We start from the raw sequence: 14,757 nt of genomic DNA on the forward strand, positions 1-14,757 counted from the left end.
ACCAGAGAAGTAGGAGGCAAAGTAGGAGAGGGCGGGGAGGAGGCTTTACATACCAGCCAGGTTTGAAAGGACAGACCAAGGGTAAAAGACATAAAGTTGTCATTTCATCCATAAATTTCTGAGTGCTTGCTATGCTGGTACAGGGTAAAGCCTTCTGGAAGTAGAAGAAAACATTAGGGGAGGAGTCAGGGTCAAAGCATGAGGGAGTAGAATCCTAGCTGTAAAAATAGGGTCCAAGGACAAGCCTTAGTGATTCAACCCCCCAGCAATAGAAGGGGGATTCTATGCTCTCCTCCCCCACCAACAGTAACATACCTGTGAGTATTTAGTGAAAGACTGAACATGTAAGTCATTCAGCTCTCATTGAAACATCTTCATGATGGGGAAGTGCAAGATAGCCCAATCAAATTTTAGACAGTTCTACTTATTTGCAGTTCTTTCTTTTTTTTTTTTTTTTTAATAAATATGTTTTTTTTATTGATTTCAGAGAGGAAGGGAGAGGGAAAGAGAAATATCAATGATGAGAGAAAATCATTAATCAGCTGCCTCTTGCACGCCCCCTACTGGGGATCTGGCCCACAACCCAGGCATGTGCCCTTGACCAGAATCTAACTCAAGACCCTTTAGTCCTTCCGCAGACTGATGTTCTATCCACTGAGCCAAAACAGCTAAGCCCCCGCCCTGTTTTTTTTAAGATTTTTTAAAATTGATTTTTAGAGAGGGAGAGAGAAAAACATCAGTGTAAGAGCAAAACATTAATCGGCTTCCTCCTGCACAATGCCCAGCCAACTGAGAGCCACACTGGCTAGAGCAGCTCTTCCTTATTTTGAATTGAATATCTGCCTCACTTTACCCATTGACTCTAGTGTTGCTTTCTTGAGCAATATAGATAACACAAATAACATATTTCATATGACAATTTTTCAAATATTTGAAACCAGCTATCATGTTCATCTTTTGTTTTTGACATCATAATATACATACCTTGAATTACAATTTTTTTTCAAGCCAGTTAATCTGTTAAACTGATTCATGCCAAAACACAAAAACAAGCCAACCACCCCCTCAAAAACAAAAAACTACTAGGTAATGAGGTAACCCAAAAGAGAGACCTCAGACAAGACAGATGGAATTTCCCTATGTACGTGAAGATGCTCTTCTTCCTATCTGTGCCTATAGAAATTGTACCCACTTTTGAAGTTGAGCTCAGGTGCCAGTTCTTCTATAATACATTGGGTGGTGCCCTTAAGCCATGTAGCTAGCTAAACCTCAACTCAAGGACTTGTCTCTCAAATTCTGAGACGCATTTGGTCTAATCAAGGTTTCATTAAACCAGCAGTCGCCAACCTTTCAGACCTCATGGACCATCAGTGGTTCACAGACCACTGGTTGGCGACCGCTGGTCTAATGCAACTCAAGCGCTTTGGCTCTGTTTTTACTCCATCTTGCTCCTTGTCTTGCCACTGCCTCCCACAGTGAGGCAAGCCAGGTTGCAAATTCTAAGGAATGCATAGCCGAGGAGACAGTGAAGGCAATCAGTTCTTTCAAGACGCTAGGGTAGGCCCTAGCTGGTTTTGCTCAGTGGATAGAGCGTTGGCCTGTGGACTGAAGGGTCCTGGGTTCGATTCCAGTCAAGGGCACATGCCTGGGTTGCAGGCTCGACCCCAGTAGGGGGCGTGCATGAGGCAGCCAATCAATGATTCTCTCTCATCATTGATGTTTCTATCTCTCTCCCTGAAATCAATAAACATATTTTTTTAAAAAAAGTTAGGGTAGTGGCTTAAGAGAGTGGGAAAAATAAGCTCAGGATATTTTTAGGCTAGAGATTTGAGCAGATTTATGAAGGGAGGCACAAAGACAGCTGAAAAGAAGATTGAAGATGGTGAGAGGGGACCATGGAGGAGCTGACTCCTGCTAGGGAGGAATTGGGAATCTAGGTAGAGGGCTTATAATGCCTTGGCAAGGAAGAGGGGAGCCCTCTTCCTGTGTGAGGAGAGGAGAAAAAATTCAGGCAGAGGAGAGTTGAAAGAATAGGGTGACTTGTATTGACACCCAGACAATAATTAGAGAGCTGCGCACAGTGCAAACCTCCGATCCTAGTACAGATTTGGAAGAATGGAAACCCCAACTGCAGAGGTAGTGACCATACACAGGGAAACAAAATGGTCAGCTTCTTTCACTTCTATAGGTTTTTCTCCTCATTATAAATTCTTCTGTGATACTAGATGAGACCAAAAACTGTTTAATGGTGGTAGCAACTTCAAAATAAAACGCCAATTTTGAAAGTTGACACGACACACATAGGCTCTTCTCATGGTCTTATGAAATGAAGATGGCCTGGTCCATTATGAGCATATTGGAAAATACTGGTTAAGATTTTCCATTGAGGAAGAAAAAAATGATTTGATTCCTCCCCTATCTCATCAGCCCCCCAACAGAAAATAGGGTTTAGAGAAAATAGTTGATGTCCAAAACAAGCTGTCTCTTTGTACTTGCAATGACCTGCACATTAACAGACCCAAAGCCCTAGTACTCCCGCTGGAGGCAACTTCCTGACTGCATCAGCTTCCTGCCAGGAGGCTCCTATGAGAAGGGCTAGAATCTGAGAGCCCGTCTTTCAGCTTTGAGTCAGAGTATAGAGCAAAAGAATCAGCATATTCTACCATGAGAGTTTTGTTTCAACTCTGCTGTTCTGGGTTAAGGAGTCTAGCAGAGAGCTAGTGTGCCCTGGGAGGAATTCGGACTGCTGGCAGCTTAACCCCCTGGCTTCCTGCCTCATGGGAAATGGTGGGGCACTCTGAACACAGGACTACTACTCTGATCTTTTGCTTAAGCTGGTATTAGAATGGGACCTCTTGGTACAAATGGCCTGATGAGACTAGAGCCAGAGAAGGGTGTCTCAGAGAACCTGCCATTCCTGCAGTGCTTGCCTTCTGAGACCTAGAATGACCTGTGTCTCACATAACACTATGATTTGTACTGTTTGGCTCACTGCTGTCCCTGCTGGTAAATGTGTGAGCATCGATGAATCTTCGAGTTCTCTTAGTTCAGGATCCTGTCCTGTTCAAGTCCCTGTCTCACTTGTTCTTGAGTCCTGTTGTGCATCTCATTGGCCCCCAGTTTTTGAAATGGAAGATAAAAACAAAACTGAAAATGCTCTAGAGCAGTTCTGCCAACTCCTGGTTTTTCCATTGGCTTCCTCTGATAGCCATTGGTTTGGGGAGACTTCCCTTTCCTGCCACAAGCTGTGGCCTGTACACAATAGCTTCTGGCCCATTGCCCATCAGATAACAAGGCTGGCTCTCTGCAGGCAGCAATGCGTATTGGAAAAAGTGAAAGTCTCTGGCTGGAAATAAAAGCTCAGAAAACCTTTGCTATTTTCCCCCAACCCCTCCTGGGTCTGTAGTGCTGGCTTCATGTAAGCTAGTCCTATCCCACCTGTAAAACCAGGAAAGAGTTTACTAGCAGCTGATGGAGAGAATGGGTGTCAGGGGCCATGGGTATTTTATCCCAGGGAGGTCTCACCCTAGACACTCTAGGTCATAGATTGAAGGCAGTTCATCTTGTCTGGGATAGTTTGAACCAATGTCTGTGCTCTCCTCAGTAAGTAAGAGTTTTTCTTTCTCTCTAATCAGTCCCTTACAGTAGACATTTTGTTCTAGGACACTTCAGATTTTATTGGCTAGAATTCAGTTGCACAGAACAGAAATCTAACTAGTTTCAGCAAGAAGAGATTTAGTGCACTTCTGACTTATCAGAGCATTGGGAGAGTGAGAAACAGACAAACCACAGAGCTCCTCCCTCTTCTATAATCAGGAAGCCACCAGATCCAGAAGTACAGTGCATCTCTTCTCTGGTCCACACCAATTACATGGGGATGCCTACACCTGTACAACTGGAGACCAAGTGTGTGGCCTCTTCTAATGCTGCAGCAGGAAAACCAAGGCTTCCGTGTGTGGTTCCCAGAAATAGCAAGAACAGCAGGAAGCCATCTAAATCTCACACAAGTACATCTGAATGGCTGAACCTACAGGGGGTCTTAGAAATAATAGCTTTTAGGTGATTAACTTTGAAGCACAGGAAGGCCTGCTAGAAGGGTGGAGTTGATCCTGAGCCTAATCCTATATAATATCCTATATAATAAAAGGCTAATATGCAAATTGACTGAACAGCAAACGACCAGTCGCTATGACGTGCACTGACCACCAGGGGGCAGATGCTCAACGCAGGAGCTTCCCCCTGGTGGTCAGTGAGCTCCCACAGGGGGAGTGCCACTCAGCCAGAAGCCTGAGCAAGACTCACAGCTTGCGAGCACAGCAGCGGTGGCAGGAGCCTCTCCCGCGCCTCTGCAGCAGCACTAAGGATGTCTGACTGACGGCTTAGGCCCGCTCCCGACTAAGCCGTCAGTCGGACATCCCCTAAGGGCTTCTGGGTTGCAAGAGGGCACAGGCCAAGCTGAGGGACACACACACACACACACACACACACACACACACACACTGCACAAATTTCGTGCACCAGGCCTCTAGTACAGTGGTCGGCAACCGCAGCTTGCGAGCCACATGAGGCTCTTTGGTCCCTTGAGTGTGGCTCTTCCACAAAATACCACGTGCACAGTGCGATTGGAACTTCATGGCCCACGCGCAGAAGTCAGTTTTCGGAAAGGAGATAGACAAAACAAGTATACAAGACGAGTGTGGATAGGAGAGTTGGAAGGGGTCAACCTCAAAGAACGTACCTCAATCAGATTGAGGACATTTTTAGCAAAGGCCAGCTTAGGAGTACCCTAATTAAGTTAATAACCTACCTATATAGTTTAAGTTTTAAAAATTTGGCTCTCAAAAGAAATTTCAATCGTTGTACTGTTGATATTTGGCTCTGTTGACTAATGAGTTTGCCGACCACTGCTCTAGTACATTATATCTGCCACAGAGTGTGAAGGAAACGAATGGAATTCTGCTGGGTTCCTACCATATCAATTTACCTGTGTCCACCACATTTATAACTTCGAAAAAAAAGTTTATGAGGTAGATAGTTTTTCAAGTGAGGAAATTTTGGTAAGAGTTTAAATTATTTAGCTAAGTGGCAAAGCCTGATTTGAACCCCTGTTCATCTGATTCCCAAGTTTAGGCTTTTCTCACTATACCTTGCTCTGGGTTGCTTCTCCTGCTGACAAATGTTGCCAACATATGGGTTGACTGTCCATAGAATGGGCTACTAAAATGTTATCCAAAGCCAGAAGTGTGAAGCGGGCACTAGGCTAATGTTTGTAAGCCAAGTATTAAACAGTGCTCCATGTTTGGGGTATAAAAAAACAAACCATCCTTTTTTCATGGTTGCGCTAGAATTCTGTGCTATGGTGCCAAGGGAAAGGGCCAGCTATGTAGGTCTTTGACATTTGGGCTCCTGAAAAGTGGAGTAGATTTCTTATTTTTGGTCCAGATTTCCCTTACCTCCATCTTTAAGATGGCCAAATGGCATCTTGCACCCCTGGCCTTTGACATACAAGTGACCATGGACAGAACAGCTCTGAATTTGAGCTGCATGAAACATGGCACTATGTTTCCCCACATTAGCTCCTGGCAGAAAGGCTGTCACATTTCCTCATAGGTGCAGATCCCTGTCCTCTGTTTGGATTGTTCCTGGGGAGCTTATTGTCCCCATGGGAGAAGTGTTGCCTTTGGCCGCTGTATTGAGCAGCATGCCTACCTTTTGGAAATAAATTACGTTCTCAGAATTGCCTTGGTCGATCTGCACTAGAAATCACAAAGTCTATCTTCTAGCTGCAAGTCCACCATTAAATCACTCTGTGACTGGGCTGGGGCTTTCCCTTCTGGTGAGTGTGGATGATAATGCACTTCCACTGCAGGGGTATTGTAAGGGTTAAATAAGAGGTAACAGTGTAAAAAAAGAAAAGAAAAAATGTCTTGGCTAATTTCATTGCTCTGTTAGTTATGGGACAATATCCATGAGTTTATACTCAGAGTAGTGTCAGTATTTGCTTAGAGGCTCAGGGTGTCAGGGCTTGGAAAATTTGAACAGACTCTTTCCTCCATGAGTTATTTGAAATCATTTGGAAGGCATGGCTCAGGTACCTCAGAATTGGTAGCTTCTTACCGTGAGCGAGCTGTTGAGACTGGAAATCCAGCAAATATCTTTGTCTGTTTTCAGAGCAGTTTTGTGTCTGGTCTGTGCTGTGGAGACAGGTGAGAAAGCTAGGTTACTGAGAGCCCCAGGTTAGCCTTCCCACCTGAGAAACCTAATTGTCATGGTTCTTAAAGAGGCTGGGTTGATGCCCCCAACAAGAAATTGGAAGTGTTCTAGATGGCCAATTCATTAAATTATCTTCTCTACACCTGGATCAGCCATATATTCTTAATGACTGGTTTCATGTGGAAGAATGAAGGAGTGTTTCTTGAAGGACATTGAAAATAATAGTTTAAACTCCTTAGAGACTGTCTTTCAAAAAGCATCCCTCCCCACCACTCTTTGACTTTTCTGTAAGTATTTTCCCTCCTTTTCGGGGGTTTTTGGATTAGGGGGAGGAGCCATCTGGCTCAAGAAGTTTACTTGAGCTTTAGCACTCTCTTCTAGGATGTTCAAAGAGCTGTGACGAGCCCTCCACCAGCATCTGTAAGAGACTTGGTCTGAGCTGGCTGGATGTCAGCTCCTCTCAGGCTGTACATCCGGGCTGTACTCAAAGGTCTTGTTTCTGTGATCTAGGCTCCCAGAACCCTGGACGAAGCTCACCTCCCCCTGGCTATGTGCCTGAAAGGCAGCAGCGCATTGCCCGGCAGGGATCCTACACCAGCATCAACAGTGAGGGGGAGTTCATTCCAGAGACCAACGAGCAATGTGTGAGTACAGGCTGGGGTGCGCCTTTGAGTGTGTCAGACCAAGGTTAAATTGGGGCATTCTCAGTGGGCATGGTGCAGAACTAAGGGACTCAAGCCCCATCCAATAGCTCTTCTATAAACCAGTCCTGCCCAAATGTGGATTATGCCTTTCTAGGGGCAAAATACCAATTTGTGCCAAAAATGGGACCTAAACTACCTAGCCTTCTTGGGTGCTGAATATGCATTTGATAAAGTTCTTCTGTTCTATAGTTCTCTCACTGATGTCCTTGCAAAATAACACTCTGCTATTTGTATATTTCTTATAACTACCTGTCATTTCCACAGTTTAACATATGACCAAATCTAAGACACAGATTTTGTTTTTCATCAGCTGTATTTTAGTTTTGCTGTTTTTTTGATAAAAGGTAGGTTATAGCCGTGGCCAGTGTTGCTATTTGGTTAGAGCCTAAGCCTGCTCACAGGAAAGATCATGGGTTTGATTCCAGGTCAAGGGCATGGAATCTCTCTCTCTCTCCCTCTTCCTCTCTCCTTCTCCCTCCCTCTTCCTCTCTCTCCCTCTCTCTCTCTCTCCCTCTTCCTCTCTCTCCCTCTCTCTCTCTCTCACTCTTTCTCTCTTCCACTCTCTGAAAAGCAATGGAGAAAATATCCTTAGATAAAGATTAACAACAACAACAAAAATTTTTTTCCAAGGTAGGAAGTATGCCATATCCAGTTTACACTGCAGGATTAGTTACTTGAACTTTTATGATGGTAAGCAGCTATATTAATTTTCTATTATTACATAACAAATTGCTACAAACTTAGCGGATTATAACAGCACATATATATCCTATATAATAAAAGGCTAATATGCAAATCGACTGAATGGCGGAATGACTGGTCGCTTTGATGTGCACTGACCATCAGTGGGTAGATGCTCAACACAGGAGCTGCCTCCTGGTAGTCAGTGTGCTCCCAGAAGCCAAGCTCACTGCGGGCGAGCACAGCGGTGGTGGTGTGATCCTCTCCCACCTCCACGGCAGCACTAAGGATGTCTGACTGACGGCTTAGGCCCACTCCCCACAGGGAGCAGGAACTAAGCCATCAGTCAGACATCACCCAAGGGCTCCTAGACTGTGAGAGGGCACAGGCTGGGATGGGGGACACCTCCTCCCCCTGGGGTGCACAAATTTTGTGCACCGGGCCTCTAGTATTTTATAGTTTCCTTGGGTTAAGAATCCAGTTATGACTTAGCTGGGTCCTATGCTCAGGCTCACACAAGGCTGCAATCAAGTGTTTTCCAGGCTACATTTCTTTCTGGAGCTTGGGGTTCCCAAGCTCACATAGTTGGCAGAGTTTGGTTCCTTCTGATCATAGTTCTTACTGGCTTTTGGCCAGTGGCCACTCTAAGCTTCTAGAAGCTACCTACAGTTCCTTGCCATGTGGCCCTCTCACAATATGGCAGCTTCTTCAAGGCCAGTGAAAGAATCTCTTGCTCCAGTCTGCAAAGATGGAGTCTTACAAAATGTAACATAATCATAGAAATGAATATCCCAATATCCCATCCTCTTTGCTGTAGTCTATTGACTAGAAGCAAGTTCTAAGTTCTACCAGACTCAGGGAGATGGGATTATACAAGGCTGTGATTCATGGAAGAAGGACCACTTTATGGTGGGTCCACCACAAGGGATAATCCATTTTAATGGCTAGCTTTTTTTCTCTCCAAGACTTCTACATGGATATTTACTAGTATAAGAGCTTTATTCATTAAGTGTCAAAAACTTGAAACAACCTAAATGTTCATCAAAGAGAGAATGGATAAACAAATTGTATTATAGTCATTCAACAGAATATTAGAGATTTTTATTTTATTTATTTATTTATTTATTTTTAATGAGAATGTTTCTGATTCTCAAATTTTATTTTATTTTTTGTTAATCCTCACCCGAGGATATTTTTCCATTGATTATTTTTAGAGAGAGTGGAAGAGCAGGAAAGACAGAGAGAAATAACTATGTGAGAGAAACACATCGATTGGTTGCCTCCAACCAGGGCCAGGGCCTGAGGAGCCTGCAACCAAGGTATGTGCCCTTGACCGGGATTGAACCCGGGACCCTTTGGTCCACAGGCCAAGGCTCTATTCACTGAGCCAAACCAGCTAGGGCTAGACAGGGGTTTTTAAAAAGGAACACTGATATATGCAACAATTTGAATGAATCTCACAGCATGTTGATTTAAAAAAATGCCTAGTGTTTTAACTAGTGGCTCACTTGATGAAAATGGCATTTTGGTTTAGTGAACTCAGCAAGAGTGAGAATTCTGGCCTCATTTTGAAGTCTTTTTTTTTTTTTGAAAGAGAGGAAGGGAGAGAGAGAGAGAGAGATAGAAACATCGATAAGAGAGAAACATACTGGGGATCAAGTCGTAACCTGGGCATGTGCCCTGACCAGGAATCGAACTGGTGACCTCTTGGTTCATAGTTCAGCACTCAACCACTGAACCACATCAGCTAGGCCTCATTCTGAAGTCTTCAGTGACCTTGCTTTGATTGCAAAAAGATCCACTCATAAATTTTGGGGTTTTGGTCTGGGAAGGGGAAATTTCTTAAGGGTAAACCATCCAACAAAAGGGCCAGCAACATCACATGGGGGATTTTACAAAAACTGCTCCTTGTAACTTTTCTTTCTCCTTAAACTGATTCTTATAACTTTTCTTTTCCCTTTAATAGCTAATCTCTGTACAACATTATTTGGACTATGTAAGCTATGAGAGGCTCTTTACACTGCTTCTTTTCTATATTTCTGCCTTCAGATAAATTTATGTTTAGAACAGTGATCTGGAGTGCTTTTAGCTGCATATTCCCTTCTTGGATATTTTACTGACCATCCCTCCTGTTTTCTCTAACCAGAACACATCTGAACATCAGCCGCTCTAGGGGTGACTTAGGTGTAAAATCTTGGAGATTGCAAATAGGTTTGGTTGCTTTTGTTCTATATCCCTCCCCATGTTCCTGTACCCTCATCCTTTTACTGCTTTCTTTTACCTGGCTGGTCCTCCAAGGCATAGGAGTATTAGACTCCCAGTGAGGACTTCTGGAAAGAGGCCAAGGGAGGTGGTGACTAGGGAATGCCTAGGTCATTCTCCAGTGCCCCGCCTCTTTAGCTAAAGAGAATTGCTGCTGGTAATTGAGCTGTTCAAGATAAATGAACTTAGAGACCAAAACAGCATAGTGTATAGTGAAAGAATATTCAATTGAGACTTTCTTAAAAAGTGAAACTAAATTAAGTTTATTTTGTTTTTTATTTAATCAGATTTAAGTAATAGTTGCATCTATTTGCTAATTTTTACAATGAAATTCTAAGAAGCATGATTCATGTTGTTTTTTTTAGGGGGGGGGGTTAATTTTTGTAACAAAAATTTTGCTAGTGCAACGTAATTTTCCTCACTTCCCCTTTGATTTCTGCAGCACTGTCATAAAGAGGGTCCTATTTTACAGACACCTTCACAGGATTCAGTGGCTTTTCCAAAGGCCTCTCTTGAACCTTTGGTATTCCTGCTCCTTCTTGATAATTTGTCATGTTGTTATACTTGCTCATTCTCTCTTCTTCTATTAACTGTTCCTACTGTGCCAAATATGCATTTGATGAATTACAAGCAGTTCTTTCCATATTGGTTTTATCCACTTGGGAAAAATCCTACATTCTTAGCAAGATTTGCAGTTTTACTTTGCCATTAATTTGTTTTGATTGGTAGTTTTTAAAAATATGTCATATATGACAATATGACCTAATGTGTTTGAAATTATGAGTGAGATGGACCATAGTATTAAATGGTAAGAGATCATTTGAGTTGGAAACTAATTTTATGAAAGTTATTAGTGAATTTTCATAATTCCAGTGTTCTGCTTTCCTATGTCATGTTTAACTTTGGATCCAGATAGTAAATACTCTTGCTAGTAGATAACCACTTCCCCCATGGACAAAATGAAGGGAAGATTAGTTGGAGACAAAGCTAATCTAAAGGCTTTTTGTTACTGCATTTGACTAAGGACCAGAGAAACATTTTAACTTATATAGCTACCTATTGTTCCTAAACAAGAACCAGAAACTGGGAAATTTTTTATCTGTATTAGCTGCCTTCTAACTGGTTTCATAACTTTAGACCATTCTCCTCAACTTTCTAGACCTGCAGTGGCTTATTTGTGAAGTGAGAGCAATACTTGTCTTTGTAAATTATAGATTATGGAGTGTAAACAGAAGCATTATGGTCCCACCCAAATGCACTGGAAGCTTTTGCAGGGTAGTACCATCTCCAGCGCCAGGCTCTAGCAATCATGAGCCAAGAAAATGCCAACAAGAGAAGCAACATCAGCTTTGCTTTCCTTGCAGAACTCCTTGGGATGCCAGCCAGGCATTTTTCTCCCTCCTGGAACTTGCCGTTCGAACTTTGGGGGAGAATGGTACCTTCCTAATCATTCTTCTCACTGCACAGGCAGAGAAAGGTTACTTTCATATTTTGACAGAAAGGATCATTTGCTAGCCCTGGCTAGGCCTTAAAGCCCCCACTTACCTGGATTCAGGGATTTGAGCTAGGGCTGGGGTTTTATTGTATGACTTGCCTTGCAGATGCTGGATCCCCTGGACAGTGCTGAAAATTCCTTGTCGGGAAGCTGCCAATCCTTGGACAGGTCAGCAGACAGGTATGGGTTGTGGGGTTAGTACCTAGGCGTTTTGAAACTGATGGGCTGAGGAAATAGAGGTAGCTAGTATGTGTGTCTCCAATCTAGACACTGGTCTTACATGCCCATGGTAAAAATGTGCTTCTGGGAAAGAACCTCCTTAATTTTCCAAACACCATGAGAATGTTATGTTTATATAATTAGATGAATATAATAGCTCAGAATAGCAGCTCACATGTATTAAATGCTTGCTTTATTGTCTCTACATAATACATGCTGCTCTAGTACTCTTGGCCTCATTTGTGATCTGGACTGAGAAGCAGTGGACCTTCAATGTTTTGGGGACAAAATTGAATTATCATCTATGGGTTCTTTTTTTTTTTAAGTGTTTCTGGTGGAATAATAAACCAGGATATAAAAAATAAAATATCCAGACTGCCTAGCTTACATAACTGCCTAGTTGGTGTGTAATCTTGTTCTTGCACTTTGGGAAGGGACAAGTGCTGTCCTTTACATGCCAAATGGTTCTGTGGAGCTGTTTTGCCCATCAGCAGGGGTTTGTTTGGAGTTGGCTTAGGCACTGATCCAGCCAGCCTCTCACCTTGACTTTGTTGTGACCAAGAGAACGTTTGATCACATCTGACTGGGCTCAGAGCTGTGGTCAGAGGCTATGGGGCAGGTTTGTAAATTTTTTTTTTTCTTTGTGTCACTGATTAAATTGTTCCTGTGGGTACTGACCTTGTGACTATGGCCAAATTGGTACTATGTCTTTCTTAACAGATCTGAGCACTGGTGAGCGCTGTCTTCCCTCTAGTTATAGAATACATACAGTTATAGTTATTGATATCTGATTTATAGCTTTGTTTGAGGCTTGCTACTACAAACTGAGGGCTCTGCCAGGATAGGGACCAGCTCTGGCTTTGGACTATCTTCTAAGCTTTGTGGCCAAACTGGGATGTAGGGATGGGGCAGCAGGACAGGACTAAAGAAGGCCTGAGTCTAGTCGTTGTAAGGGAAAGGATGATTCAGATGGATTCTGGGAAAGACAGCTAAATTTACTCACTTGATTCTTGGATTTTTCCTCCATCCCTCCCTTGTTCTTGTTGTTTTTTCTTCTCCTTGGGAGTGAAACCCAATGACCTGGACTTCTTTGTTTGATGCCTGGCCTAACTTGAGCATAGGATTTCCGTCTTCCCTTCATAGGATCTAGGGCCAGATGGACCCCAGCTCCACCAAATACTAGTCAGGTAGCTTTGGATAAGTCCCTTAACTTCTCTGTTCCTCAGTTTCCTCAACACCAAAATGGGATAGTGGTGTTGAGTCTGAAAGGAAGATGCTTGGCGGTGTTGCTATTTTTATTACTGCCCTAGGCAAGGGTTTGTTTTTTTTCAACTCCTCCGTTACTAAGGTGGGAGGGAGGAAAGGGTAAGAAGGGAAAGTGCTGTGCAGCCAGAGTGGAGTTCGGTAAGACTGGAGGGGCTCATCATTCAGGGTTCTATCAGATTTGGGTCTCAGACTAATAAAGAGAAGGTAGGAGGCTGAGCCCAGAAAAGGTCTGTTTTTTGTGTACTCTGCTTCTTACCATACAATGACGTGTGAGGAAGTTAGAAAAGGGAGTCCGTCTGGAGTCTGGATATCCTGCCTTTTGCCCTGGTGAGCTGCTTTGGAAGTATGCTAAAGTCTACTCCGTGATTTTGTTTTGTTTTTTTCCAGTCCATCCTTCCGGAAATCACGAATGTCCCGAGCCCAGAGCTTCCCAGACAACAGACAGGAGTTCTCGGGTGAGTTCCCCAGAGCCTCAGTGAGCACTGCAGGGTGCCTAGGTGAGGCTGCCTGCGTTCTGCTTTGGAAAGCTGAGTTGGGAAGCCAAACTGTGTTTTAAGTTTCCTTGGGCCTACTGATCTGAGGTCTCAGGTGACCTAGGGGCTTAAATGGATTACTCACCACTATCTACCCAGAAGCCAGTGATTCCTCTATCTTACTCAGATCGGGAAACTCAGCTCTATGACAAAGGGGTCAAAGGTGGAACCTACCCCCGGCGCTATCATGTTTCTGTGCACCACAAGGACTACAATGATGGTGAGTTCATTTCCACCCTGCTGGCTGCCTCAGAAAGGACATAGTTACAGCTCTGCTGTGGAAAAGCCACTGCAAAGGGATGGGCCAGGGCACTCCAGATCCTGTGTTTCCTTGATTTCTGAGGAGCTGTGTCCAGACTTGAGGCTTTAGAGACAGGGAAAAACAAAAAAGGGGGAGACAGCTTTTGTAGATTCAGGATACCGTCACTGGGAACTTTGTTCTTTGTTTGCGTGTGCAGCCTGCTCCAGGTCACCAGCTCTCCACTGCCCTCTTCTGCCCTTTGGCAGCAAACGGAATGAAGCTTCTGCTGAGATTTAGGATTAGGATGCCAAGGCAAATAGACTTCAGCTATGGATTGGCCTGCGAGTACTGTGGGGCCTGAGAAACAGCCCTGTGCCTTCCCTTTGGCCAGAGCTTCCTTAACCATCTTTGGCTGCTTCCTAATTCCTGCTTTTGTCCTGATTCTTAAGGTGTGTGGGACATAAGCCATTCTGGCATGAGTTAGGCAGGAAGGCAGGTAGGATGGACCAGAGCTGGTGTTATGACCTGGTTTGCACATTCAGCTTCAAGACCAGAGGTCTGACTTACTCTACTCTGACCCCTGCACCCCTTCAGGCAGAAGAACATTTCCCCGAATACGACGTCATCAAGGTAACCTGTTCACCCTGGTGCCCTCCAGCCGTTCCTTGAGCACAAACGGCGAGAACATGGGTCTGGCAGTGCAATATATGGACCCCCGTGGGCGCCTGCGGAGTGCAGACAGCGAGAATGCCCTCTCTGTGCAGGAGAGGAATGTGCCAACCAAGTGTAAGGAGTGGACCCTGGCTAGAAGGAAATTGCCCAGGGGATGCTCAGATGAACTGCAGGTTGGGAAGCCAGTGAGTCTACTGGGTGGTCTGGTTCTGCAGTATGTTGCTTTGGCCCATCCTCTCCAAACTGGAAGAGCCTGCAGGGGGACAGCAGACCCACTTCACCTTAATCCTTACTCCACCTTTGTGTGACAGGCCACTTCCCCTCGTTGGTCTTTAGTTTAAACTGAAAAGCAGTCTCCTTAATCCCTGTCATATTAAGATATTTAGGAGCTTTGGAAATATGGGTGTTTGATCAATGCAGAAAAGCATTTAACCATGACTCAGTCAGTCCTCTGCTTCTTGGGACTCAGGC

General features: G+C 44.0%; 1 protein-coding gene across 2 annotated transcripts in view; it reads left to right on the forward strand.

The window, feature by feature from the left end:
• The window catches only part of MAP3K3 (mitogen-activated protein kinase kinase kinase 3), a 52,655-nt gene that overhangs the window by 31,657 nt on the left and 6,241 nt on the right, over positions 1-14,757 (forward strand). Inside the window, exons 6-10 of one of the 2 annotated variants that reach the window (XM_081109063.1) lie at positions 6,724-6,857; positions 11,462-11,535; positions 13,228-13,295; positions 13,501-13,593; positions 14,209-14,400. In XM_081109063.1, coding sequence (XP_080965189.1) covers positions 6,724-6,857; positions 11,462-11,535; positions 13,228-13,295; positions 13,501-13,593; positions 14,209-14,400 — 561 coding nt within the window. The remainder of the gene's footprint in view (positions 1-6,723; positions 6,858-11,461; positions 11,536-13,227; positions 13,296-13,500; positions 13,594-14,208; positions 14,401-14,757) is intronic. The other variant, XM_081109064.1, reaches the window with a different exon arrangement.

This window comes from Myotis nattereri (genome assembly GCF_964212035.1).
Source record: "Myotis nattereri genome assembly, chromosome: 16".
NCBI lineage: Eukaryota > Metazoa > Chordata > Mammalia > Chiroptera > Vespertilionidae > Myotis > Myotis nattereri.